The following is a 24,690-nucleotide window of genomic DNA, read 5'->3' on the forward strand; positions in this document are numbered from 1 at the left end:
TGCACAGGCCTGGCTTCGACCCCCTGCTGCAGGATGGCAGCTGCTATTTGCCGACTGTCCAAAGTCGCGATTCTCAAAGCACCGCTTCTGCCTCGATGTGGATGTGCTCTCTGCCTAGCAGAGGCACAGAGCAGGCGCGTGATGGGAATTAATCAGGGAAGAGCTATCTGAGAAGGACAGCACGGGCAGCTCTCAATGACTAGTTCCGCAAAATTACCGCATGGAAACATCTGGCGAGACAGAAACACTCGTCTAAGAGGAGCTGGGTGGAGGGAGGCCTTCCATCCAGCACAGGCATGAGGTGGGCAGCCTGGTTTTCCTAACAGAGTCTGGCTTCCAAAATGGGCTTGTGTCCGTTCATGAACCATCTGGAGCACCATCTGACCTCCAGCGCCTGCTGCTTGGCTCCCGCCAGGAAGCGTGGCTCAGAAGGAACTGGGAGGGAAGCAGGCCAGGGCAGGGGTACAACCTCCTATGCCCACAGGGCCAGGCAGGTAGGAGGGAGGTGAGCTAGGGAGGAACCAGAGGAAGTGGTGTGTTGTGGGAAGCTGGGAGGCTCGTGTCGGCCTGATGCTGCTCATCTCCGCAGGTCCCAATGTCCTGCAGGCCAAGCGAGCCACAGCAGAGGGTGGGTTTGGCCTGAGTGGGATCCTAGGAGGGGAACAAGTAGTGGTCACTTCCCTGGTGACGCCAAGTGGAAAAACGAAAAGGCTGTCCTGTCCCACAGTCCTCAGAACCACTGCACACGGGGCATAGGGCCCGTCTTACAGATGGAGACTCTGAGGCTCGCCCTCCTTGAGGTCACGCAGCCCTCCCTGAGGCCACTCTGGATGGCATGCCCGAGGCCTCGCTGCTGCCTCCCTGAGGTCATGCTGGGCCTGGAGAGGCCTCAGGCTGGCCACTGGCAGAATCCCCTGATCCAGGGGAACTCAGCCCCACTAACCTTTTTTAATCATTCCCTGGGGACCAGCTCTCCGACCCACACCCTGGCTCCCTCCTCAGGCCACGAGGCCATCGCTGTGGGCACAGGGTGGGAGTGTACATGCTGTGTCTTTCCAGGCCTTTCCTCCATCTTCAAGTATGGGCTGACGGAACTGTCATCGCACCTCTTGGGCGGGGCTACAAGCCATGGACAGGTGCGTGCAGGTACCGTGGAGGACCAGGGCGGAGGATGTGGCAGGTCCGCACCGTGACCCCACAGTAAGGCTCTGTATTGGGGATGTCTTTGGAAATGGAGGGAGGGGGAATTCTCTTGCTCCTAAAGAACCAGCCTGCTTCCTGCTTTCCAGTAACCAGGACTCAGTCCTGACATGCATGCGTGTGCGTGTATGCATGTGTGCGCGCGCACGCATGTGTGTGTCCTTGTTGTTTCCTTGGCACTGAGAGTTCCTTCTTGCCTAATGAGAGCTATTGTCATGCCTGCGTTGGCGCTGCCTCAGGTCCTTTTGCAGCCGATTTTCTCAAGGACCTCATGGCGCGGGGAAACGGGAGCATCTCTCTGGCCCATCCTGCCATATCCTTCCTTACAGTTGACCAGAACAACCATGTGGGACAGGAAGGCAGTTTAATACAACAACTGAATATTATTTTGATCTAAGACATTTACTGACGGTCAGGCCACTTTCCTCCCTGGCCCAGTGTCAGGGAGCACACGAGCTGCTCAGCAAAGACCGACGGGCGCAGTTCCGTTGCCACAACAACCCAAGCGAGGTGTGGACTTCGCACTCCCAGGTCCTTCCCTGGTCCGAGGACGAACACCTGCCTGACACACAGCTGACAGATCCCAAAGAAAACCACCTGCAGCAAAGCACTGGCCGGGCCTGACTGCCCGCCAGGGAACGTCCATTAAAGCAAGCCCGCCATGTGCGGCTCCACCTCGGGGGAGGTAGGGGTCACGCACAGCCTCAGGGCCATCCAGGCGCCCCGCACTCCGGCTCTGACACTGGCTGGACCCCACTGGCCGCTCACAGGGTGGACATGAGCTGCTGGCCTACACTGCTCTGTGCCCAGAAGTGCTGGCTCCGGAACAGGAGGCCTGGCGTGGGGGGCAGACTGGGAGGGCCTTACCCTGCCCCTGCCCATGGATTTATCAGGGCCTGGGGGACTCTGGGGAGTGAGCTGCTGCCCAGAGAGCCACCCTCAGGCCTCGAGACCCGGCTCCTCCCGGTCTCCCCCTCCTTCCTCATGCTGAGTCAAGGGTCCCCCTCTGGGCTCTGAGTTGGGCTTGCAACCTGGGTCTCTGCACCTGTCACCCGGCTAGTGTGTACCCGTCCAAGCCTGTCTCCACTTGGATGGAGACCCGCAAGGATGAGGGGCAGGCCTATTCCTATGCTCATTGAGACCTCGCTCTGGGACTAAACTTGTTCCATCCCAGAGCATCTGAACTGGAATGTTGTTTATGGGGAAAGACCTCAATGACCTTTTACATGTTCCCTGGGAGGAAAACCATTCTTTGTGACACAGAAACCTGAAGAAGATGGTGAGACACTGGGACACCTGACAAGCTACCTTTAGCCTACTTCCTGGGCCTCTGGGCCAACCACTGGGATCCCCAGCCCCACATCACAGACTCACGGCAGTGCCTGAGGATGGGGCCTAACAGCCTGGGTCACCAACTGAAGGCCCAATGGTTGAGTCTACACTGGTTTGGCCCACAGAGCAGTTAAAAATGTCAGAACTAGTCGATAATATCCAAAAATTGAGTGCTTTCACAGAACAATGTGCCTTTCTGGCCTCTCTTGAGAATTCTGGCCACCTGGCATCACGAGCCAGTACCCAAGTGCCTAGTGGTGCTGCCCCAGGCAGGGCATGGCTCTCCAGCGACCACATCTCTCTCCATGGAAAGGCAGGGCTGTGTGGCGGTGCCCGACTGCCGGGGGTGACGTGAGCAGCAGTGAACCCCTCATCTCTAGAATGGAGCTGATCTCAGTGCCCATCTCAGAGGACGCCGTGTGGGATGAATGAGCTGAGATATGTGAAGGCCTTTGAGCACTGCTTGGCACATAAGTGTGCTCAAGAAATGGGAGCTACCATCACTGTCTTGTACCCAATCCACTGCCGGGGTGCATGTACCTGCCAACCCTGGCTGCTCAGGGCTAGCGTGACCAGGAACCCTGCTCCCCCAAGGCCTGGGGCAGCAATCTCCCCAGTTCCTGGTGAAGGCTGGCAGCAGGCACAGGAAGAACCCCATCCACTCTGGGGTGGGGCCTTGAATTACTCTTGCTGCCTTAGGTCAAGACTCTTCTAGATCTGGTCTAAGACCTCAGCATGCAATTCCTGCAATTTCATTCAATCTAACAAATACCACAGGGCCTCTCAGGGTCCCCGCCTGTGTGGGATGCAAAAGAAAGCAAGTCCACACTATGGGACCTGGCCTTGGGGTGCAGGGGTCCTGGCCATGCTAGCCCTGAGCAGCCAGGCTTGGCAGGTACACACATCCAGGCAGTGGATTGGGTACAAGATAGGGATGGTAGCTCACACTTCTTGAGCAATTTTACGTTTATAGTAATCATTTTACAATATATACATATATCAAATCACTACACTGTACACCTAAAACCAATATAATGTTATGTGTTAACTGTATCTCAATTAAAATAAACAATAAAATGAAATGCAGTTTCCCAGTAGCCACATTTCAAGTCCTCAGTAGCCGCCCTGGCTAGTGGCTCCTGTTCTGGACGGGGCGGATATGGCGCTTCCTCACATCACTGCAGAAAAGTCTACTGGGCAGCGCAAGCCAGACCACCACGCCATGTCACAGAAACATACCACCAGGGGAATTAACATGCATTCATTCAATCATGCATGCATCGTAAGCTGCTTACGGAGCACATTTCTGTGCATAAAATACACGAGTGTCCGTCCTGCCTCACTCGCCGTTGTGGCCAGGCGGAGGGGCATCCGAGGGTGATGCCGTGGTGAAGATGGTGACGTGCCCGTTTTACTGAAGGCTGGTAGCAGGTCACGAGCAGGTTGTCACAAAGAAAAGTGGATGGGTGGTGGGAGCTGCGGGAGCCCCCTTTGGACGGTTATTACATACTACAAAGGGAGACAGATGTCACTCTGCGGGGACGCAGTGCTGAGAAAACCAGTGAAAACCCAACAGACCTCAGCTCCCTTCCAAGCGCTGTCGCTTGCCACTCACTAGCTGGGCAGTCACTTAACCTGGGGAATATAAAAATCTGTGACAAACCTATCATCACGTCCTCCTCCTGAGCCAAGGCGGACATCACGCATCACTCATGCAGCTTCTCCTTGATGAACCAGAAGGAAGGTTCCAGATCTTTCTTATGACGGGCAGCCATTTCCAAGCAGAGTGGGCGAAAGAGACCCTGTCTCTGCCTGGTGGGATCTCACTGAGCAAGCCCCAGATCTCCGTCTACATGGCGGGGCCTGACAACACGGACCTTGCAGAATTGCTGGGGTTCACTGGGGTGCTCAGGCATCAGATGTTCTCTGCGTGCCTCGCCCCTTATCCCTTGCGCCCGTCTGCACACGCAGCCCTGGGAGAGGCAGCTGTGGCCAGCGCCGTCAGCGGCATGCTGCCTTCCTGCAGGGATCCGAGCCTCCCGCCCTCCTCTCCCCTCAGGCCCGTCCTCTGGGCCAGCTCTCTCACCGAAGCACCTGCCGAGGGGAAAGGTGCCCATAAAAGTTAGCCTGAGGGCATAAGGCAGTGTATTCTCTGGCACCTTCTTTTCTTCTATTCTAAATAAGCTGTGACTGGATTAGCTCTCGGTTCTCACTTTTCTCCCTTGGATTCCATACACAAAACACTGTATTAACAAGCCGTGACTCCCAGGCTGAGCTGTATTTCCATGAACTCTCATTCTGTCTCTCCTGAAACACACAGCAGCAGCATGCTCCGGAGAATATGAAATCAAGCCAACCTCAGCTGCGTTCCTGTGTGCGTTCTGCCCCCGTTCGTTCTGGCAGCAGGTGGGTGGGTGTGCCTGAGGTAGCGGCGCCCCTGCCACACTCCACTGTGTGTGTGGGAATGCCTGCGCCTCTCATCCCTCCAGCCCTCAGCTCTGCAAAGCACCCGAATGCTACTCCGATGCCTCCTCCTCTCCTTTATGCTCAGCACACAGGGAGGGCAGAGTGCAGGTTAAAGAGGCAGGCCTCGGCCCAAAGGGACCAAGTTTACCTGCTCTGTCATCCAGCACAGAAAATCCGTTTTGCTCGGCCTGAGATACATATTAACGTCAGGGCTGAGCGACAGGGCGCAGGCCTAGGCAGCCAGCAGTTTCATCGCCCATTCCAGAAGATGCTGGGGACCACCGGCCAGGAAGCACCCCGCGGACTTGGGCATGAGAGGACACAGCCCTAGACGCTAGGTGCGCGCTGGGGCCATGCCGTGCTGGGGCTGCATTCAGGGTCTGGGGAGAGCCCCTAAGCACACAGGTTTGGGGGGGTGGGGGGTAGGCCAGCCTGCGGGGCAGGGGAGGATGACACTCTCTCTGCAACTTCCTCAGTTATTCCAGTGGTTTGGACTTTTCTTAATTTTTAACTTTAGGTATTTGTTTTTAAAAACTCCAAGACAGGAATCAGAGAAAGCTGTTACTTCTCTGAGCAGCGTCATGGGTGAACAGAGCCGTTAGCCTCCAGATCCCCAGAGCCTTGCACGTATTTGTTTTCGAGGTGGCTGGCCGCTGGGCGGGAGTCTCAGCAGGAAGCAGTAGGGAGGGCGGACAGGAAGGAGGCAGAGGCACAGGCCTCTAAGCAACGCTCTCAGTCTCTCATCGGGATGTCAAAAGGGCAAGACAACTGCTTATCATTCCTGGGGATGAACGCATTCATTCATCTGACAACTATGCATGTCTACTTTGACAGGGCAGTGGGGAGACGACGCAGGCCCTGCTCCCAGGAGGCCCCCAGTACTGTGGGGGAGGCAGGCATCGATCCTAGAACAGGGTGAGGAGGCATATTCGTGAGGTCCAGAGTAGTGCAAGGGTCAGGCTGGCTGCCTGGAGACAGTGACCATCTGGGTTTTTCAGGAATACGAGCCGGAGGCAGGCATTTGGAGCTGAGCAGGATGGGAGAGGCCTGGGTGTATCTAGCATGGAGGTTAGTGAAGAGCTCAGGTATGTGCTCCTTCAGGTACCTTCCCTGTCCTCTCCCAGCCTGAGGCAGCCCCCGCCGCCGACCCCGCCCCCCGCCCAATGTGCCCCAGGGGTGACAGTGTGGGGCAGGCCAGCTCCAGCCCAAAGATGAGTTCGGTTTGAATTATATTATGGTTTCAACAGAATTTAAATTAGCTATTGACATTCACAAACCAGAAAGGCTCATAGCAAAATCCGATTCCCAGCTTCCTGGAAATGCTCAGAGAAGCCAGCAGCGCTGGCTGGCCCTCCTACATGGCAACCATTAGTTGAAGGTCAAAAGTGGCCTGTATGTCTGGCTGGCATGGCTCAGTAGTTGAGCATCGACCTATGAACCAGGAGGTCACAGTTCGATTTCCGGTCAGGGCACATGCCCAGGTTGTGGGCTCAATCCCCAGTGTGGGGTGTACGGGAGGCAACCGATCAATGGTTCTCTCTCATCATTGATGTTTCTATCTCTCTCTCCCTCTCCCTTTCTCTCTGAAATCAATATATATATATATACATATACATACTAGAGGCCCAGTGCACAAAATTCGTGCGGCGGCGGGGTGGTGGAGGGGGGGGGGGGCGCGTGTCCTTCAGGCCAGCCTGCACCCTCTCCAATCTGGGACCCCTTGAGGGATGTCCAACCGCCCGTTTGGGATCAGACCTAAACGGGCGGTTGGACATCCCTCTCACAATCCAGGACTGCTGGCTCCCAACTGCCCTACCCTACAGGCCTGGTTCCCCCAACTGCCCTCCCCTGCAGGCCTGGTCCCCCACAACTGCCCTTCCCTGCAGTCCTGGTCCCCCCAACTGCCCTCCCCTGCTGACTGGGTCTCCCCCAACTGCCCTCCTCTGCTGGCCTGGTCACCCCTAACTTCTCACAACTGCCCTTCCCTGCAGGCCATCTTGTGGTGGCCATCTTGTGTCCACATGGGGGCAGCCATCTTTGACCACATGGGGGCGGCCATCTTGTGTGTGATGGTCAATTTGCATATTACTCTTTTATTAGATAGGATATATATATATTTTATTTTTTTTTAAAGTGGCCTGTGCTTGCCAGTCTACCACACTCCCCACCATGCCCTAGCATCCTTCTAACAATACTGAGGCTGAGTTCAGAGTGGGGTCCCATTTAGCATCTCACTTGTCCTATAAATTGCCTTATAGTGGAAAGGGAAGTAGGACAATTTTCATCCCCATGTCTATCATAAGAAGGGGAAGAAAACAGGCTGAGGGTTCCCATCCTTCCTCAGTCACTGAGCTCCCATTGAGTCCCAGTAGCTTCTGTCTGAAACCCTCAGCACTTTGGGCTCACCGTTACCAAGGTCTTTGTCACACTACACTATTCCTCATTTATGTGTCTGCCAGCTGTCAGATGCAGAGTATCTCCAGGGCATGACTGTGTCTGACATCAGAGTCCTCACAATTGATCATAAAGCTTGATGGCCCCTAGTTATGTGTCAGTAGTAAATGTCAAATGAAGGGATGGATGCAAATGGATGCATGAAACACAGTCCAGTGAAGAAAGGTGAGGGCCTGGGTGTAGGGGTGCTGGGAGGGCAGAGGAGAGGAGGGGTTCTGAAACCAGAGGAGCAGCCAAGCACAGAGCAGGGTGCACGCACGAGGAGCGCTGGCACCTGGGAGGTGGTTGGACACGCCGCAGCGGGGGCACTGCCCTCGGCCTGTGGGGAAGACCCTGCGTTCTAGCAAGTCCCATGGCAGTCATCATGGATTACAGTGTGAGAAGAGCTGGCTAAGCAAATGGGCCTGGAGTCCAATCTCAGGGGTTCAAATTCTTACTGTGACGCTTTCTGGCTGTGTGACTTGTGGCATGTTACATAGCCTCTCCGTGTGTATTTCATTATCAGTTAAAATTGAGCCTCAGTTGGTATTTTTCCAGTTCCCCCAAAGGGTGACCTAAGTACCCCTTCTAGACCTCTGAGCGCAGACTCTGCCCCAGTGGCTGTGACACCCCCACAGGCACTTGCCACCCCAGCAGGGCCTCCCGGCACCCATTTTGCAGTTTCAGGAATCAGGCTATTAGGTAGCACTAGGTGCTCCTATAAGCCTAATGCACAGGGAAGCATCAGAGCCTGGTACTTACGCCATCAGCCGTCCAGTAGTTCCAAACCTTGATCCTGGCCAGACCAAAGGCACGCAGCCTTCTCGTGCTGCGGATAACGAAGAAGAGCTGCAGCGGTGGGTGGAAGGGGCAGGTCCACAAGGAGGAGTCTTTCTTGCTCTGAAACACCAGCAAGAGAGGGGAGCAGTCAGTACATGTCTGCTTCCCCAGGCGCACCAGCAGCGACTCCACCCTAATAAAACCCCAGAGAGGGCTGAGGGCAGGCAGCCAGGCCCCTTCTCCTTTACCAGGTTAGGGAAGTTTTCTGCCATTCTTTCTTCAACGACATTCTCTATCCCTGTCTCCCTTTCTGCCTCTCTGGCACACCTACTATTCAAATATTATTACATTACATATTGTCCCACAGCTCCCTGAAGCTGTCCTCCTGTTTTCTGTTTTTCCTCTTTGGTTCTCTGATTGAGTGATTTTTTTCAACTCTGTCTTCTAATTCATTGATTCAATCCTCAGCTTCCCCTAACCTGCTGTGTATTCCTTTCAATATGTTATTTATTTGTGCTATGTCATTCTTTATTTCTATTTTCATAGTTAGTATGTCTTTTCTCATGCTGTTGAGCATATTTACCATCATTTTTCTGAACTGTATATCAGATAAATTTCTTATCTCTATTTTGTTTAGCTCTCCTTCTGGAGAATTCTCTTGTTCTCTCACTTGGGGGTTGTTTCTTGGTCTCCTCATTTTGGCTGTCTGTTTGGGTTTGTGACTGTGTATTAAGTAGATCTGCTATGCCTCTCAATCTCTAGTGCAGGACAGTGTCAAACACTGTTTCTGACTAATTAGATCAGGCAAAGACTCAAAGCCCCCAGAGACTGCTTCTGCCTACAGACTGGTAGGATTCTGACTTGAATGGCCCCAGGCAATCATCTTCAGGTGCGGTGAGAGTTTTTTCAACAGGGTGGGGCAATTGCTTCTGCCTGGAGGCTAATTGTTATTCTCTTAATAGTCCTTGGAAACTCTGCACTGTGGCACAAGGTGTTTTCTAGTAGGGTGGGTCAACTGTCCTCCCCCCAGGCAAAGCTGTCTGTATAGCAAATGTCTGCATGAGAAAGATGATACAGCATGAGGGAATGACTCAGCACAAAAAACTGGGGTGTCTGCCTTTTGAGCTCTTACCCCAGAGCCCCTGATCCTGGCTGCTGCTCACACAGCTCCAGTCCACTCTGCCCTCCCTCTGCCAGAGTACAAGGTGAGTGGCTCCACAGGAAATTTTGTGCATTGGTCCTTTAAGAGGGTGCCTGAATTTCCAGCCATCTCTCTCTGGCAGACAGCAACCCCACTACTTTTCATAGCCAGATGTTATGAGGGTACCCTTCTCAGTTCTGGTGCTCTCTGCTGGGGGCCCAGCTTGGGGATTAGACCCCAGAGTGCCAGGCCCCTTCTCTACAGAATCTGGGGTTGGGGGTAGGTCTCCTATCTCTCCCCACCTGGACTGACCCTCACCCTGGCTTAAAGCTGCCACTCAGGGCTTTGCTGTGCTTGGCCTTGAGGAAGCACTGAGGGTGGGGGCTCTAGAGGGAAGGGCAGGACAAGAGCCACCACTTGCCTTATCTGATAAACCTGGCAGAGTTTTGTTTTCTTTTGTAAAACCTTGTCAAATTAAAAACATTTTTAAATAGAAATCAACTGGCTCAGGCATTTGTTGGGATGGGGCCGTGGCACTGAGCGTGGGAGTCCTTCTGCCCCTCTCAGGACCCCAGAGTGCCGCTTCCGCCAGCCAATGGCCAGCAGGCCTAGGCCACATTCAAGGCCAAGGGGCGGAGAGCAGGAGAGCCTCGCTGTCATTCTCCTTCACACCAACAAAATTCTGTCGTGAGTGCTTTTGGTGCAGGTGGAAAAGCCAAATCAGGGGACTTCTCTCAGCTCTAGTGGCCTCTCCTGTCTCTTCCAATGCCCCGTGTCCTCTGTTCAGACCAAGCTCTCAGCTTCTCCTAGACATCTCCACACAGGCTCAGCCTCTTCCTGTCCTCCTCACCCTGGGAATTTCAGCTCAAATGTGCTTTTGCCCCCCTGCCCCCTGCCCTCAAGGCATTGCTCTCCCTCCAGGGGTGCCTGCAGCTCCCTGAAATGCCCGAGGCTAGCCTTCCCCTAGGTGCCCCCCAATGACCTGCCTTCAGGTCCATGGCCCTACACCCCACTCAGCTGGGAGCTCTTTAAGGGAAGTGGTCACATCAAATTCATTCCAGAACCCTTAACATTCAGCATAATTCCTTGGCACATCGTAAATGCCAAAAAAACTTTGTTGAACGAATCAATAAATGGATAAGTGACATTTACCTCCTAATATCAGTCCTCTCATTGAAACTTTAAAAAGACTGTAAACTGAATTTGGCCTACACAGCTCTTTTATTTGGCTCGTGAGTGTTCTAAAAAAAAAAAAAAAGGCACATTCGCTGCCAACACTTGACGATGGGGAGGATTCCGCTCCTCAGGCTGCATTCCTGCTTCTCTGCAGACCTGAAAGCCGGGAGTGGCAGCACGGGGTCCCTGACACCCACCGGAGGGTGCTCTCTGCGGCCTCAGTCCCCACCACTCCCTACCGTTTCACACCCACTTCACTTCCCTCATTGTGCCTCTGCCAGGACCTGCAGGCATTTGAATTTAGGGTCTCTGCTTAGGGGCTGAACAGTTGCCAGTCCCATGCGCCTGTAAGCCACCACCACATCCCTGACACTGGCTGAAGTTGTCCCTTTTATTAATAGGAGCATCGCCCCAGACTCCTGTCACCAGGACCGAGCCTGCGAAGTGACAGAGCCGGGAAGGAGATTGGCTGACTGGGTTTTGCCGGCCCCAGGAGATGGAGGCCCCGCTCCAGCTGCAGGGACGAACAAAGGCGGCTTGTTCCAGTGACAACAGTGCCTTTCAGGAGGGCGGAGGCTGCTTTTGTTGAGGGGGAGAGATGAGTTCAAGGGGTTCTGACTTGTTCTGGCAAGTTTCTCAAGCTTTGCAAGGACTTCCAGTGCCCTGGCGGCTGCGAGGGCTCAAGATACACGTCTAAAATCCAGGGGGTAGTCTCATCCCTTCGCTGAGCTGGGCCTAAACTGGGTCACTGCGGCTGCTTGAAAAAGGCAGAGACTGAGGCTGACCCCGGGGTTGCCGTTGATTTCCCTCACTTTCTGTCAGCAGGAGGAATAGCAGGAGGGCTAAGCGGGAATCTAGTGCTCACAGTCAGAGAACGCGAATCCAGAGGGAACTCCAAGCCTCGTTAGCAACCCAGCTTCTGATGTTTCCTTTCACAGAGCCGGAGAGGAGGGCTGGCAGGAAGCTGCTGGCGACCGACCCACGGCGTGCTGGGCAAACCCCAGGTGCCCGCCGGCAGGCAGAGCGTCTGCGCCCGCCCATCACAGGTGGTGAGGCTGGCATCAGGAGCAGCAGGGCACCTTCGCTTCGTGCTGCCACTGCTCTCTCATGCCTGAGAGGCGAGTCTCTGGCACATACGGTGCCACGTGGTAGAGTGCGGACTCACACCCAGGCTCTTCTTCGTTAATTCGTTTGTCTTAGTCTGGATTCCCCAGGAGCAGACCCCGAGGCAAGGATTCCAGCAGAAGGCGTTTATTCAGACAGGGAAGGAGACTGAATGGAGCACGGGGAAGAGAGAGGGGAGAGGCAGCCCATAGTTGTTACCAAGCCACTCCTGTGGGCCCTGGAGCTCGGCCCACCTGGAGTCTGGAGCTGTGTGGAGCTCAGAGGGACTCCCCCACAGGACAAGGGAGCGGGGTGCTCTCTCAAGCCTGCTCTTCCCCACCAGCTGGCACCTATTGCAGGCGAGGCAACGTGGGCCCTGAGGCCAGAAAAAATCCTCCTTCAGAGAAGCATCGGTGCAGGTAGTTGAGCAGCGGATGGTGTGCCCCGAAGTGGGAAGGGCAGGGGAGGCGCCAGCACTGAGCTCAGCAGGCGCTGAGGGGGACACAGGTCCCAGCTCTGTGCTGGTAGGGGAGGTAAACAAGTGAAAACACAAGAAAAAACAAAGCATGATTACTAGGTCACATCACATTTTGATGATGAAAATAAGAGAGAATTATTAATGGCCAATGGAAGGGCTGTTTTAGAATGCATGGTCAGGGAGGGCCTCCCTGAGGAGGTCACTTTCCAACTCCAAGACAAAGGTGCTTTCTCTTCCAGCTTAACCCAACGCAGATGCACCCACCCGCAGGGAGATGCCGACGGCCCTCGGAAGTCAGCCCAATTAATAAAGCACTGCAATCAAAAAGGAACGAACTACTGAAACACACAACGATGTGGATGGATGTCAAGGGCATTATGCTGAGTGAAAAAGTCAGTCTCAAAAGGTTACATGCAGTAAGCTTCCATTTATTTTAGCATTCTTGAAATGACAAAACGTATAGGGAACAGATCGGTGGTCACCGGTGTTAGGGACAGGTGTGGGGAGATGTGACTAAGGGTTGCACGGGAATTCCTCTGTGGTGATGGAGCCGTTCTCTATCTCAGTGTGGTGGCGGCTATGCAAATCTACATATGATCAAACTGCAAAGACACACACACACACACACACACACACACACACACACGCACACGAGTGCATGGCGGTCTGCACATTATGCCAGTGTCAACCTCCTGGTCTGACCAGGGTCTGTGATTACAGAGAATCTTATCAGCGGGGAAGCTGGCCAAGGGCGTCTGGGATGTTTCTGTTCTTTAAAAAAAATTGAGATATAATTGACATATATAAAATCACCACTTTAAAAAAAAAGAAAAAGAAGGTCATCACTTAAAAGGTACAATTCAGTAGTTTTTTTTAGCACATTCATAAGGCTGTGTAACTATCACCACTATTTTTTCCACTGAACTTTATCACCCCAAAGACACCCTACCCTGTACCTTTTAGCAGCTGCTCCCCATTCCGCCTCCCCTGAGCCCATGGCAGCCACTCTCTGTCTCTGTGGATTTCCCTGTCCTGGACATTCCTAGAAGCGGAGTCATACACTATGTGCCTCTGTGTCTGGCTTCTTTCACTCAGCATAATGTTTTCAAGGCTGCAGTATGTGGCAGAACTTCATGCCTCTTTATGGCTGAATAATATTCCATTGTGTGCAGACACCATGTGCTCTTTACCCACTCATCAGTGGGTGGACACTTGGTCTATTGTGAACAATGCTGCTGTGAATATATGTGTACAAGTTTTTGTGTGAACATGTTTTCAAATCTCTTGGGTATATATATCTAGGTGTGGAATTACTAGGTCACATGGTAACTCTACATTAACTTTTTGAGAAAATGTCAAACTATTTTTCCCAGTGACTTACACCTTACTTTTTTTTTTTTTTAATCCTCATTGGAGGATATTTTTCCCCCATTGATTTTCAGAGAGAATGGAAGGGAGGGAGGAGAGGAGGACAGAGAAAAAAATTGATGTGAGAGAGACACATCCTTCGGCTGCCTCCTGCAAGAGCCCCAACGGGGTCCAGGGATCAAACCCACAATCAAGGTACATGCCCTTTACCGGGAATTGAACCCAAGACCCTTCAGTCCAAGGACCAACACTCTAATCTCTGAGCTAAACCTGCCAAGGCTATACCTTACTTTGAGATTCTCACCAGCAAGATATGAGGGTTCCAATTGTTGCACATACTCACCAATACTTGTTTCCCTTTTTCTTTCCTTTTTTTAAATTATAGCCACCCTAGTGAGTGTGAAGTGATGTATCTTTGTGGTTTGGATTTGCATTTCCCTAATGACTAGTGATGTCGAGCATCTTTTTATGTGCTTATTGGCCATTTGTATATCTTCTTTGGAGAAATGTACTTTGGCCATATTCTAATTGGGTTGTCTTTTCATTGCTGAGTTTAAGAGTTCTTTACATATTCTGGATACTAGACTCTTATCAGATATTTGATTTGAAAATACTTTCTCCCATTTTATAGGTTGTCTTTTCACTTTCTTGCTAGTATCCTTTGAAACAAAAATGTAATTTTGATGAAGTCTGATTTATCTATTTTTTCTTTTGTTGCTTGTTCTTTGGGTGTCATATCTAAGACTCCGTTGACAAATTCAAGGCTATGAAGATTTACACCTGTGTTTTCTTCTAAGAGTTCTATAGTTTTAGCTCTTAATATTTAAGGTCTTTGGTTCACTGAGTTAGTTTTTATACATGGTGTGAGGTAGGAGTCCAACCTCATTCTTTTGCATGTGGAAATCCAGTTGTCTCAATAGCATTTGTTGAGAAAATTATTCCTAACTGATTGAATGGTCTTGGCATCCTATTGAAAATCAATTGACTACAGATGTATGCGTTTATTTCTGGACTCTCAATTTGATTCCATTGACGTATACCCATCCTTATGCCAGTATCACACAATTTTGATCACTGTAACATGGTAGTTAGTTTTGAAATTGGAAAGTGTGGCCCTGACCGGTTTGGCTCAGTGGATAGAGCATCGACCTGCGGACTGAAGGGTCCCAGGTTTGATTCCGGTCAAGGGCATGTACCTTGGTTGTGGGCACATTCCCAGTAGGAGGTGTGCAAGAGGCAGCTGATTGATGTTTCTAACTCTCTATTCCTCTCCCTTCCTCTCTGTAAAAAATCAATAAAATATATTTTAAAAAAAGAAAAAAAGAAATTGGAAAGTGCGAATCCTCCAGATTTTTTCTTCTTTTCCAATGTTGTTTTGGTTCCCTCAAATTTGGGTCCCTCAAATTTCCATATGTATTTTAGGATCAGCTTGTCAATTTCCACAAAAAAGACAACTGGAATTTTGATACGACTGCATTGAATCTGTAGAAAATTTGGAAACCATTGCCATTTTAACACCATTTAGTTCTTCCAATCCATGAACACTGGTGTCTTTTCACTTATTTAGGTCTTTAATTTCTGTCGTTACTATTTTGTACTTTTCAGTGTAGAAGTCTTGCATTTATTTCTTTGGTGGAATTTATTCTTAAATATCTTATGCTTTTTTATACTATAAAAATACAATTGTTTTCTTAATTTCCTTTTCAGATTGTTCATTACTCGTGTATAGAAATACAACTGATTTTTGTATATTGATCTTTTATCCTGTAAACTTGCTGAACTTAATTTTAGCTTTACCAGTGATTTTTGTGGATTCTTTACGATTTTCTATATATAAGACCATATCACCTTCAAATATGGTTTTGCTTCTTCCTTTCCAACTTTTTTATTTTCTTACTTAACTTCCCTAGGTGGGTTCTCCAGTACAATGGTGAATAGAGGTGATGAAAAAGCATCCTTGTCTTGTTCCTGATCTGGGGTGACGCTTTCAGTCTTTCACATTAAGTGTCACATTAAGTGTGATGTTCACTGTGGGTGTTCATAGATGCCCTCTACCAGGCTAAGGTTGTTTCCTTCTGTTCTTGGTTTGCTGATTGTTTTTATCATGAAAGGGTGTTCAGTTTTGTCAAATGCTTTTTCTGTGTCTATTAAGATGTAATGTGGTTATTTTCCCCTTTATTCTATTAATATGGTCTATTGATTGATTTTCATATGTTAAACAAACCTTGCGCTCCTGGGATAAACTCCATGAGGTCTTGATGTGTAAATATTTTTTTAAACTGCCAGATTCAACTTGCTAGTGTTTTGTTGAAGATTTTACATCTATATTCATAAGAGATGTTGGCCTGTAGTTTTTTGGGAAATCTTTGGTTTTGGTATCAGGGTAATCCTGGTCTCATGAGTTGGGAAGTGTTCCTTCCTCTTCTATGTTTTAGAAGAGAATGTAAAGAACTAGTGTTAATTCTTTAGTTAGTAGGATTCACCAGTGAAGTCATCTTCTGGCAACTCCCTCTTCAAGTAGCTTCTCTTCTGAACTCAGCCCTCACTCCCAATTACCTCTGTCCAGCTCTCAGCGGCCCCACCACTCACAGCGGTGCGGCCTGAGCAAGTCACCCATCTTCCCTGAGACTTGCTTTCCTCCTTCATCAGATGTGGAGAGTGATCCAGGGTCCATGGGAGGATTAGATGAGGGGTGTCTGGCTGGCATACTGTGGGTCATTAGAGTCAACCCACAGTGAATCTAAGAGGCAGTCCTAGGCCTGGCACACGGGACCACATCAGGGAGACTCCAGGCCAGCACAGGAGGGGGAACCCAGCCCCCCCACAGCTGGACCCAGAGATCCAACAGCCAGGGCAAGGTAGCTGCCTATGTCCCAACCTCAGGCCCAAAAGAAAACAACCCAAACCCACAAAAACCATGGGCTGGAGTCCTCACTGCTCTCACACAGCAAAGCTCACCAGCCTCTGCTAACCAGAGGAGAAGGGAGACCAATCATCAGAATCGGTCCCCGTCAAACTCAGTGATGCTTTTTATAGGCCCTGGTATGTTCTGCTCTGCACAGCAGCTTCCAAAATGCCACTGCTTTGGGAAAAGGGGGTTTGGAGAGGTGGCAAGGGCTGGGGCTTGCACACATGGAAGCCCGGGGACTTGAAGCAGCAAGCAGAGCAGGGTGTGAGAGGCCAGGGCACCCACATAGCTGTGACCAAGGGGACCTGTTTCTTTCAAGGTTCAGGGTCACAGAGCTGCTGCTCTTCAGGAGGGTGCAGACACCACCCGGTCCCACCTGTGGAGGTTGGGGCCTCTAGGCCATTCAGCACCTGTTCCACCTTTCTTTCAGTAACAACCCTGAGCTTCTTCAGGGAGGGTTCCCCTACCCTGGGGCATCTTGGTTGCATTGGCATCAAGGTGGCCAGCCTCCTAGCCAAGTTGGAGCCTTCCTCTCCTGGACTCATCAGGCAGAGTGATGACAAACCAACTGTCCAATTAATCAACCAACAAAACACTGCCCATCTCCCCCCAAAGACGAACCCTCGGTGCACATGCACCCAGAACGCTGCCTGCAACTGCCATGACATGGGCCTGTCCTCTCCCGGCCTGGGGGCAGTGAGCACACCAGCTAAAATGAGCCAGACTCAGTTTCTGTTACTAGAAATTAGGAATCAAAATTAGAAATCCACCTACCCACCTCCCTCTCATTTTACAGGGGGCAGGAAAACAGACTTGGAGAAGATGCCCAAGGCCACACCTGGAACTCCAGAATTAGGGATTTCAAAGCCCCCTTTCTTGTTTCCTTTCCTTTAAAATGGGAATAGTAATATCCACTTCTTAGTGTTATTAATACTGTTAATAATAATAACAGTGAAAACACTGACAGCTGATTTTTGGAGCCTTAGGAAGATCCAGACCTGGTACTAAGCTCTGAATATTCACATTTGATCCTTACAACAATGTCAAGGTAGGCATTCTTATCACCCCCATTTTACAGATGAGGAGACTGAAGTAGAGGTGAGGTGAGCTGCCTGGGGTCACGAAGCTGAAGAGGGAAGCTGTGAAGCCCGGCCTTTCCGCTCCTTGAGCCCGTGCACTCTTAGGTATAAATCAGGTCACATGGCCATGCCTGGCACAGCATGAACTAAGCATGTGGTGGCTGCTTTCAGTTTCCATACTTTTTGACATGTACATGGGAGGAAACTTAAGAGGTGCCAAAGAGCACCCAAGGGAAAGTCTTCCCTGGCCCCTTTTGTGGCCCAGAGGCACCTCTGTTCCCAATCTCCAGCCCCTCCCGGAGAGGAAGGATGGGAGGCACAGCACAGCCAAGATGGCGCTGCCGGGCATCCTGTCTCAGGCTAGCTCACAGCCTCGTGCCCAACTTGCAGGGGCAGGAGGAGAAAACGCCAGTGCTTTTTAAAAAAAACCTGTTAGATATTTAAAGACAAGGAACATTCCCGTTGTTTGGTGCATGAACGCCATGCTTTGGGGAAGCAGGACTGTGAGGGGGTGGGCCTGGGCCCTGGACCAGGCTGGCTGCAGCATGTGCACTTGGCCCCACCACCGTCCAGCTGTGTGACCTTGGCGAAGTCAAAGCCCTCTCAAAGCCTTCGTTTATTTACCCACAAAACAGCCACGTTGACCTCAATAACCTCTGAGGTCCCATGTTTGGTGGTGACTGTCGTAAACTGCAAGATGGAGAAAAGGGCTGAACTGGCTCCTCGTCCCCTCTCCCAAGAAAACCCCGCAGAGCAGAGATCTGGGAAGAGTTTGGGGGACAGTGTGGAGCCCCCCACCTTTGCCACAGCTCCTTCCCACATGGCCCAAATGAGTGACAGTGGAGATTGCACTGTCCCCTGCTCACACCCCACCTTTAGCGAGGACACGTCATGGGCAGAGAAGATGCATCCCAATGCAAGGCCAAGCCTCAATGCAGTGCCGCCTCCACTTACAGCCAAGTTCCTGTTGACCAGCTGGCCCAGGTCCCCCGGCGTGTCTGCATTACGGATATCCACGTCATGAGGTGACACGTACAGCTTTGTGTTGTCCAGGTCAAAGAACTCGACTTCGGTGAGGCCCACCCACGATGGGCTGCCCCAGTTGGACAGGATTTCCATCGTCACGTAGATGGCATCTTTCATCTCTTCTGCTTTCACCCCCAACTTGTCCTTAAAGGAGAGAAACATGATGCCAAAGATGAAGCATGGCAGGCCGACTCCAGCCCCAGCACCGAGCCACGGGCCATCCACCCTCCGTGCCTGAGGGTAAGAGCAGCACCCTGGACCTACAGTTACTATGTACCTATGGTTACCATGAAGATTAAACAAGCACATATTTGTGAAGACTGAAACACAGCTACTGTGTACATGGGCACCTAGTGTTTCCTGCTTAAAAGGCAGCATATTTGGGGGCGGAGAGGGGAACTTACAATTAATTTTTTATTTCTATTAATTTTATCCTATGCTAGTTTGTAAAAAAAACTTTTGGATTTATGTTAATCTAAGAATATAATTCCTTGCAACATAAAAAAAAAAAGGCAGCATATTCTGTCTGAACATCACGCATGCCTCTTCCGCACTACCAGGTGTTCAGTCCTACAGGCATGTCACAACTTCTGCTGAATTGGGCAGGTCCCCCCACATTCATGCTGAACCCTAACCCCAGTAGCTCAAAGCATAACTGTATTTGGAGATAGGGCCTTTAAAAAGTAATTAAGTTAAAATGAAGCCATTAGAGTGGGAATGCATTCTGACCAATGTCCTTATCGGAGGAAATTTGGACATGTGGGAAGACACCAGGGATGCTCGTGCACAGAGAAACGGCCATGAGGACACGGGGGGGGGGGGGGGGGGGAAGGTGGCCATCTGCAAGCCGAGGATAGAGGCCTCATGGGAAACCAAACCTGCCAACACCTCACTCGTGGACTTCCAGCCTCCAGAAGTATGAGAAAATGAATCTTATTTAAGCCACCAGAGTGTGGTATTTGTTAGGGCAGGCCCAGCAGAATAACGCAGTAGGTAACACAAGACCTGGACAAGCCACTTGACATCTCTCAGTCTAGCTGAGGAACCCGAGATGACTCCATCCACCTGCCACCAAGACTAAGTGAGATATGAGCACCCTGTCCCGAGTCCTGGCCCTGTGTGTCCATCCCCCCATTTCTCGCCTTCATTGTTTTTTTTCAAGTAGGCAAAGTTCATCTTTATTTACTGGTAATCCTCACCCGAGGATATGTTTATTGATTTTTAGAGAGAGAGAAACATCAATGTGAGAGGCACTGATCTCCTGAGGCCCCTTGGGTGGCCACGGATCAGTCACTCATAAAGTGGCACATCCCCGCGTGCACATGTCCCCTGGTAATTAGCGCTGGTAATCGGCACTGGTTCTGTGAGCAGGGAGCTGAGCAAGTGAACAGCAAATGTTCCCTACTTATTTTTTTAATTAATAGCCAGCCACATGTGCTCTGGCTCTCAGCATGTGTTTGGAGGAGCCCTGATTGCCACACGCTGGGGACGAGGATGGGAGGGAGAGAGGTCAGCTCATGGCTCCCAGAAGGAACACGGGCATTTTTATTAGTTTGGCCCACAGACCCCTCGGCCTCCTCCTCCTGTGCCGGCTTCCTGCTCCTGTGCGGTGCAGGGCCGGCTGAGCCCTCCGCTGCCCTGGGTCCGAGTCCAGGCTTGGCCAATGGTGATACACCTAAGCTGGCCTGGCTGAAGTGGGGGCTGGGAGGTTAACCAGCTTGTGCTTGTGAGAGGCACTGCCAGGTGAGCGGTGCAGGAGACGGTGTGGGAGGCCGTGTGAGAGGCTGTGCGGGAGGCGTGAAGGCGTGGTGCGGTGCACCCTGGCTGTTGGCTGCAGGGAGGAGGGCCAGATGGCCGGCGAGCCGCCTCGCAGAGGGGTGGCTAGATCTCACACCAAGTGCAATCTCAGATGTGCAAGTTCCCGCAGGGAGTTTCCGAATGAAGGAGCTGAAGGGCCTATTAACTGAGGAAGTGTCACATCTTATCAGTGCTGCAACTCCACGGCTACTCCTGCTCTGAATCGCGAGATTTAGGTCCCTCCAGAGGGTCTGAGACCAACACTGGGGTGGGGGAGGGGGAGGGTGGAGTGGGGAAGGCTCTGGGTCCCTGGCACTCGCTGCGGCTCTCTCATCAGGACCACTGGATTTTCCTGGGGGGAGTTACCCCTTCTCTTTCCTCAGCCCTGAGGTATCGCATGAATCCTTTCCCACCCCAGGAACCAGTGTGTCCGGTCCCCTGGGCCAGCAGAAGGAATGGCTGAGTGATCTGCGGGGCAGGGTTGCCCTTCTCTCCTGACAGGGGTCTGGGGGTGAGAGGTGGGAACCGCTCCAGCTATCAGGGGCCACAGGGCAAGAGAAGAGGGCGTGGTGGTGGGAGGGGCTCAGGGATGCAGCTGACACTGAGGACAGTGTGCCCTGCTGGACCAACCCCACCTGGCCCCCCTATGGCATTTACTACAAGCCCCGGTCATTTGTCTCCGCTTTGTTCTGGGAATCAGTTTGCCTTAAGTTTTCTGTCTCCTGTAACACAAAGAGACTCGATCAACCCAGGCAGGTCTCAATGTAACTGGTTTCAGCACACTTAGCATCTTTACGGCTAAGAAGGCAACTTCCAAGCAGGGGGAACAAAGCTTTGACTTTTCTAGATCTTTCTAGATGGCCAACTTTCCACTGATGACTACCAGCTCCTCCCTGCCTTGTACCAGGCGTGGAGCGTTCACTCCCCTGTCCCAGCCCACAGATGGCCACGCACTCCCAGGACCAGAGAGTCAGACACTTGTCTGAGGTCTCTCACCCTTAAATGGTGGTGCCAGACGCACAGCTGAGACTCGTCCCGGGGGCGGGGGGGGGGCGGGTGCAGGGCTTTCTGCGGTTGTGAGTCTTACATGCGACTTTGAGAGGCTCCATGTTAAGTCCTCATTGGTCAATTGTAAGACTGGTGACCACCAACCAAATAAGAGGGGCTTGGGTACAGGGAGGGGTGAGGAGGATGCGCCAGGACACTCACCTGCTGACACAAAAGAAGGAACTCCCATCCCCTGCCTCGCTGGGCGCCCCTGTGCAGCGGATGTCCCACTCCGTGTCTGTGCCGCCACGTTGGACTAGACGAAGACTAATGTCACCTCTTGCAGGTACCTTGCAGCCTTAACATTTTCTATCTGGGTAATCTCCATAATGATGATTTCCACCCTTTTATACTACTGCATTATGCTGATATATCACACTTTCCTGATTACCTCCATTATTAAGACACATTTATGTTATTTTTGGGTTTTTTCCTCATTTTTCTCTACTTCCAATAACTCAGCAGCAGACACCTTTGTGCCCATAGCTTTTTATTGCTGCTGACTTCGGAGGGTGAGGAAGGGGGATTACTGGGCTGGAAGACAAGCATTGCTAAGGCTCTTTCTAAGCTTCCTAAGTCCAGCCCGTCTGCTTTTCCAGAGCGTCCACCGTCTCCTTGCTGCCAGCAGGGCAGGATGGCCGGCCTCTGTAACCTTGCCAGCACCAGAGGTTACCCTCAAGGTCACTTACTCACTCGGATGTCCCACGGGACATGCAGGCTGCTCGAGTTTGCATTTCTTGGCTACCAGCGATGCGGGGCCTTTCCTAGGGGCTCGCGTGCTGTGTATATTCCCTCTGTGTGGAGAGCTGCAAGGCCTTGCTCCGCCACACCTTTGTCTGTGTGCTGGGGAGGAGGGGACCTTTGTCTGTGCTGGGGAGGAGGCGACATGCACGCGGCAGAAAGACGCCGAGGTGGCCGCCATCAGAACAATCCCACGGAACAGAAATGATCGCACACGGGCCCTGCCAGCCTCAGCTCCAGGAGAGGCACTGAGGGCATTTACATCCCTGCGGGCCCGTTCTCACCTCTGGGGCCAGCACCTGCTCCTCGGCTGGGGAAGCCACCCGGCTGACATGGGCAGAGTCGCTTTCGATGGCCCGGAGGACTTCCAGAAGCTTCTGCTGCTGCCTGAAATGGGACTTGTTTTAGCAAGCAGGTAACACGTGCTACACACAGAGGACATTCCCAGAAAAGCCCCACTTCTGTTCTACCTCAGAGACGTGGGACAACGTGAGGAGAAGGTACAGTTGACGCCTGAACAATGCAGGGGTTAGGGGCACCAACCTCCCAACACACGCAGGTGGAAATCTGCGTATAGCTTTTGACTCCCCCCAAACTGAACGACAGTCCCTCAGTATCGGTGTGGGGTTGGTGCCAGGATCCCCTGCAGATGGCACACTCTGTGGTGCTCAGGTCCCTATATAAAACGGCGCGGAACAGTGTGCCCACTCGGCCCTGCCTCCTTGCACTCCCAGCCTGGACCACAAACACTGCTTTCCATCTGCAGTTGGTGAATGCATGATGCAAAACCCGGGATATGGAGAGCCAACTGTATACTTATTGAAAAAACCACGTATAAGTGAACCCACGCAGTTCAAACCTGCGTTGTTCAAAGGTCGACTATACTCACCCCACATATAGTTCAAAGGGGCACACGGGATGTTTTCCTCTATAAATAATTGTAAAGTAGTGATGAGACCAGTTAAATAAAAGAAACCACGTGGGGCAAGATGGCCAGCTGAAGCTCACTAGTAACTGGTAAGAGTCTACAACAGGCCCTGGCCAATGTGGCTAGGTGGTTAGAGCGCCAGCCTAGACACCAAAGGGTCCTCCTGGGTTCAATCCCAGTCAAGGGCACATACCTGTCTTGCAGTTCAATCCCCAGCCCTGATCAGAGCGCAGGTGGGAGGTAACCCATCAATGTGTCTCTTTTACATCGATGTTTCTTTCTCTCTCTTTTCCCCGCTACTCCCTCCCTCCCTCCACTCTCTCTAAAAATCAATGGGAAAAAATATCCTCAGGTGAAGATTAACAACAACAAAAATCTATAACAGGGGTCCACGAAGTATAGCCTGCAGCTTAAATGCAGCCTGTGGCCTGCAAACTAAGAACGGTTTTTACATTTTTAAAGGGTGGTTAAAACAAACACACAAAAGGTGACAAGCCCAAAGTATTTGCTATTTGGCCTTTTACCAAAGAAGTTTGCCATCCCCTGACCTAGACACCACTCTGCACCTCGGGTTTCTGAGGCCCCGGGTTCCAGACCCAGCAGTGTTGTCTGCAAACACCCCCACGTGTGCTGTGTAAGGCTGCATACCCCTCGCCCCCAGCTGGCACGGGCAGTGGTGCAGCCATAGTGAGCAGGCTCCGCACGGTGCCCGGGCATGGCTGTGGGCCAGTGTGTGCTTGTAAACACAGGCTCAACCTGGCGCAGCTTTCAGAAGATCAGTTTTGCCTGAAAACTAGAGGAAAGCCTTTATTTGATAATGAAACTTGACAGTTCCAATAACCGATGCTGCATGTTAATGGAGCAGAAGGCTGCATCAGAACAAGTGTTAACAGAGAAAAGAAGGGTGCTGCTCTGGACCGCCAGCCCCGCCTCACCCCAGGCCATCTGGGAACAAGCTCAGCACTGCCCTGGGGGGGTCTTCCGTGGGCACCTTTGAGGAGGGTGAAGTGTTCCCAGGTTGGACTGAACTGAACAAGCAAAGAGACACCTGCCTGAAAGAAATCGTCACTTCTGCGTTTAGGGCTAGAGTGGGGGTGAGGGAGGGTGCAGTCTAAAGGAGCGTTTTAAATGGTCTGCAGTAAGCTAGGCCCTCCCAGCTGCACTGCCATAGGTTTCTTCTTTTTGTTTTGAAGTCCTCGTGGTAAGTACCTGCTCCCCAAAAGGCCGATTCTGTCAATGGCTGCGCTGACTGCTTTGGCTCCCCCTGCCGCCTGGGATGGCTCCTCCGTGTTGGTCTCCATGGTGATGGGAAGCAGCTGAGGATGGAAAGGCTTATTAAACAGATGTCTGGGGTGACACTCCTGGCCCAAGATACAGCAGAGCCATGGCCAAAGGGACATACTTCTCAGGTCACCAGTCCCATTGCGGGAAGCAGGGGACAGGAGTGATTGTGACAGCGTCTGGCTGGTACTGATGAGATCAAGAACCCCCTCCCGTGAGCTTTGCCAAAAGACAGGGATGTCAGTTTCTTATGATCTGGGAAGTCCCAGGAAAGGATCTGCTTCAATGAGCTATTGAAAAATTTCTCTCCGTGTGCACTCTCTCTCAGGCCCGTGCCTTTCCCCTCTTCTTCCCTCAAGGTGCGTACCTTTTCTCTTTGCCCCCCTCTTTCTCTCCGCCCTAAGC

General features: G+C 51.7%; 1 protein-coding gene across 11 annotated transcripts in view; it reads right to left on the minus strand.

Annotated features, from left to right (window-relative positions):
* KATNIP (katanin interacting protein) overlaps window positions 1-24,690 on the minus strand; it is a 202,281-nt gene that overhangs the window by 36,496 nt on the left and 141,095 nt on the right. For all 11 annotated transcript variants that reach the window (XR_013814939.1, XM_079796318.1, XM_079796326.1 and 8 more), the window contains 4 exons: window positions 24,214-24,320; window positions 22,361-22,463; window positions 18,420-18,635; window positions 8,194-8,331 (listed from right to left, as the gene is read on the minus strand). Coding sequence is in view for 10 of the 11 variants with exons in the window: in XM_079796318.1 (XP_079652444.1) it covers window positions 8,194-8,331; window positions 18,420-18,635; window positions 22,361-22,463; window positions 24,214-24,320 (564 nt within the window). In the remaining variant the exon portion in view is untranslated. The remainder of the gene's footprint in view (window positions 1-8,193; window positions 8,332-18,419; window positions 18,636-22,360; window positions 22,464-24,213; window positions 24,321-24,690) is intronic.

The sequence above is a fragment of the Cnephaeus nilssonii genome (assembly GCF_951640355.1).
Source record: "Cnephaeus nilssonii genome assembly, chromosome: 2".
In the NCBI taxonomy this organism is placed as follows: Eukaryota; Metazoa; Chordata; class Mammalia; order Chiroptera; family Vespertilionidae; genus Cnephaeus; species Cnephaeus nilssonii.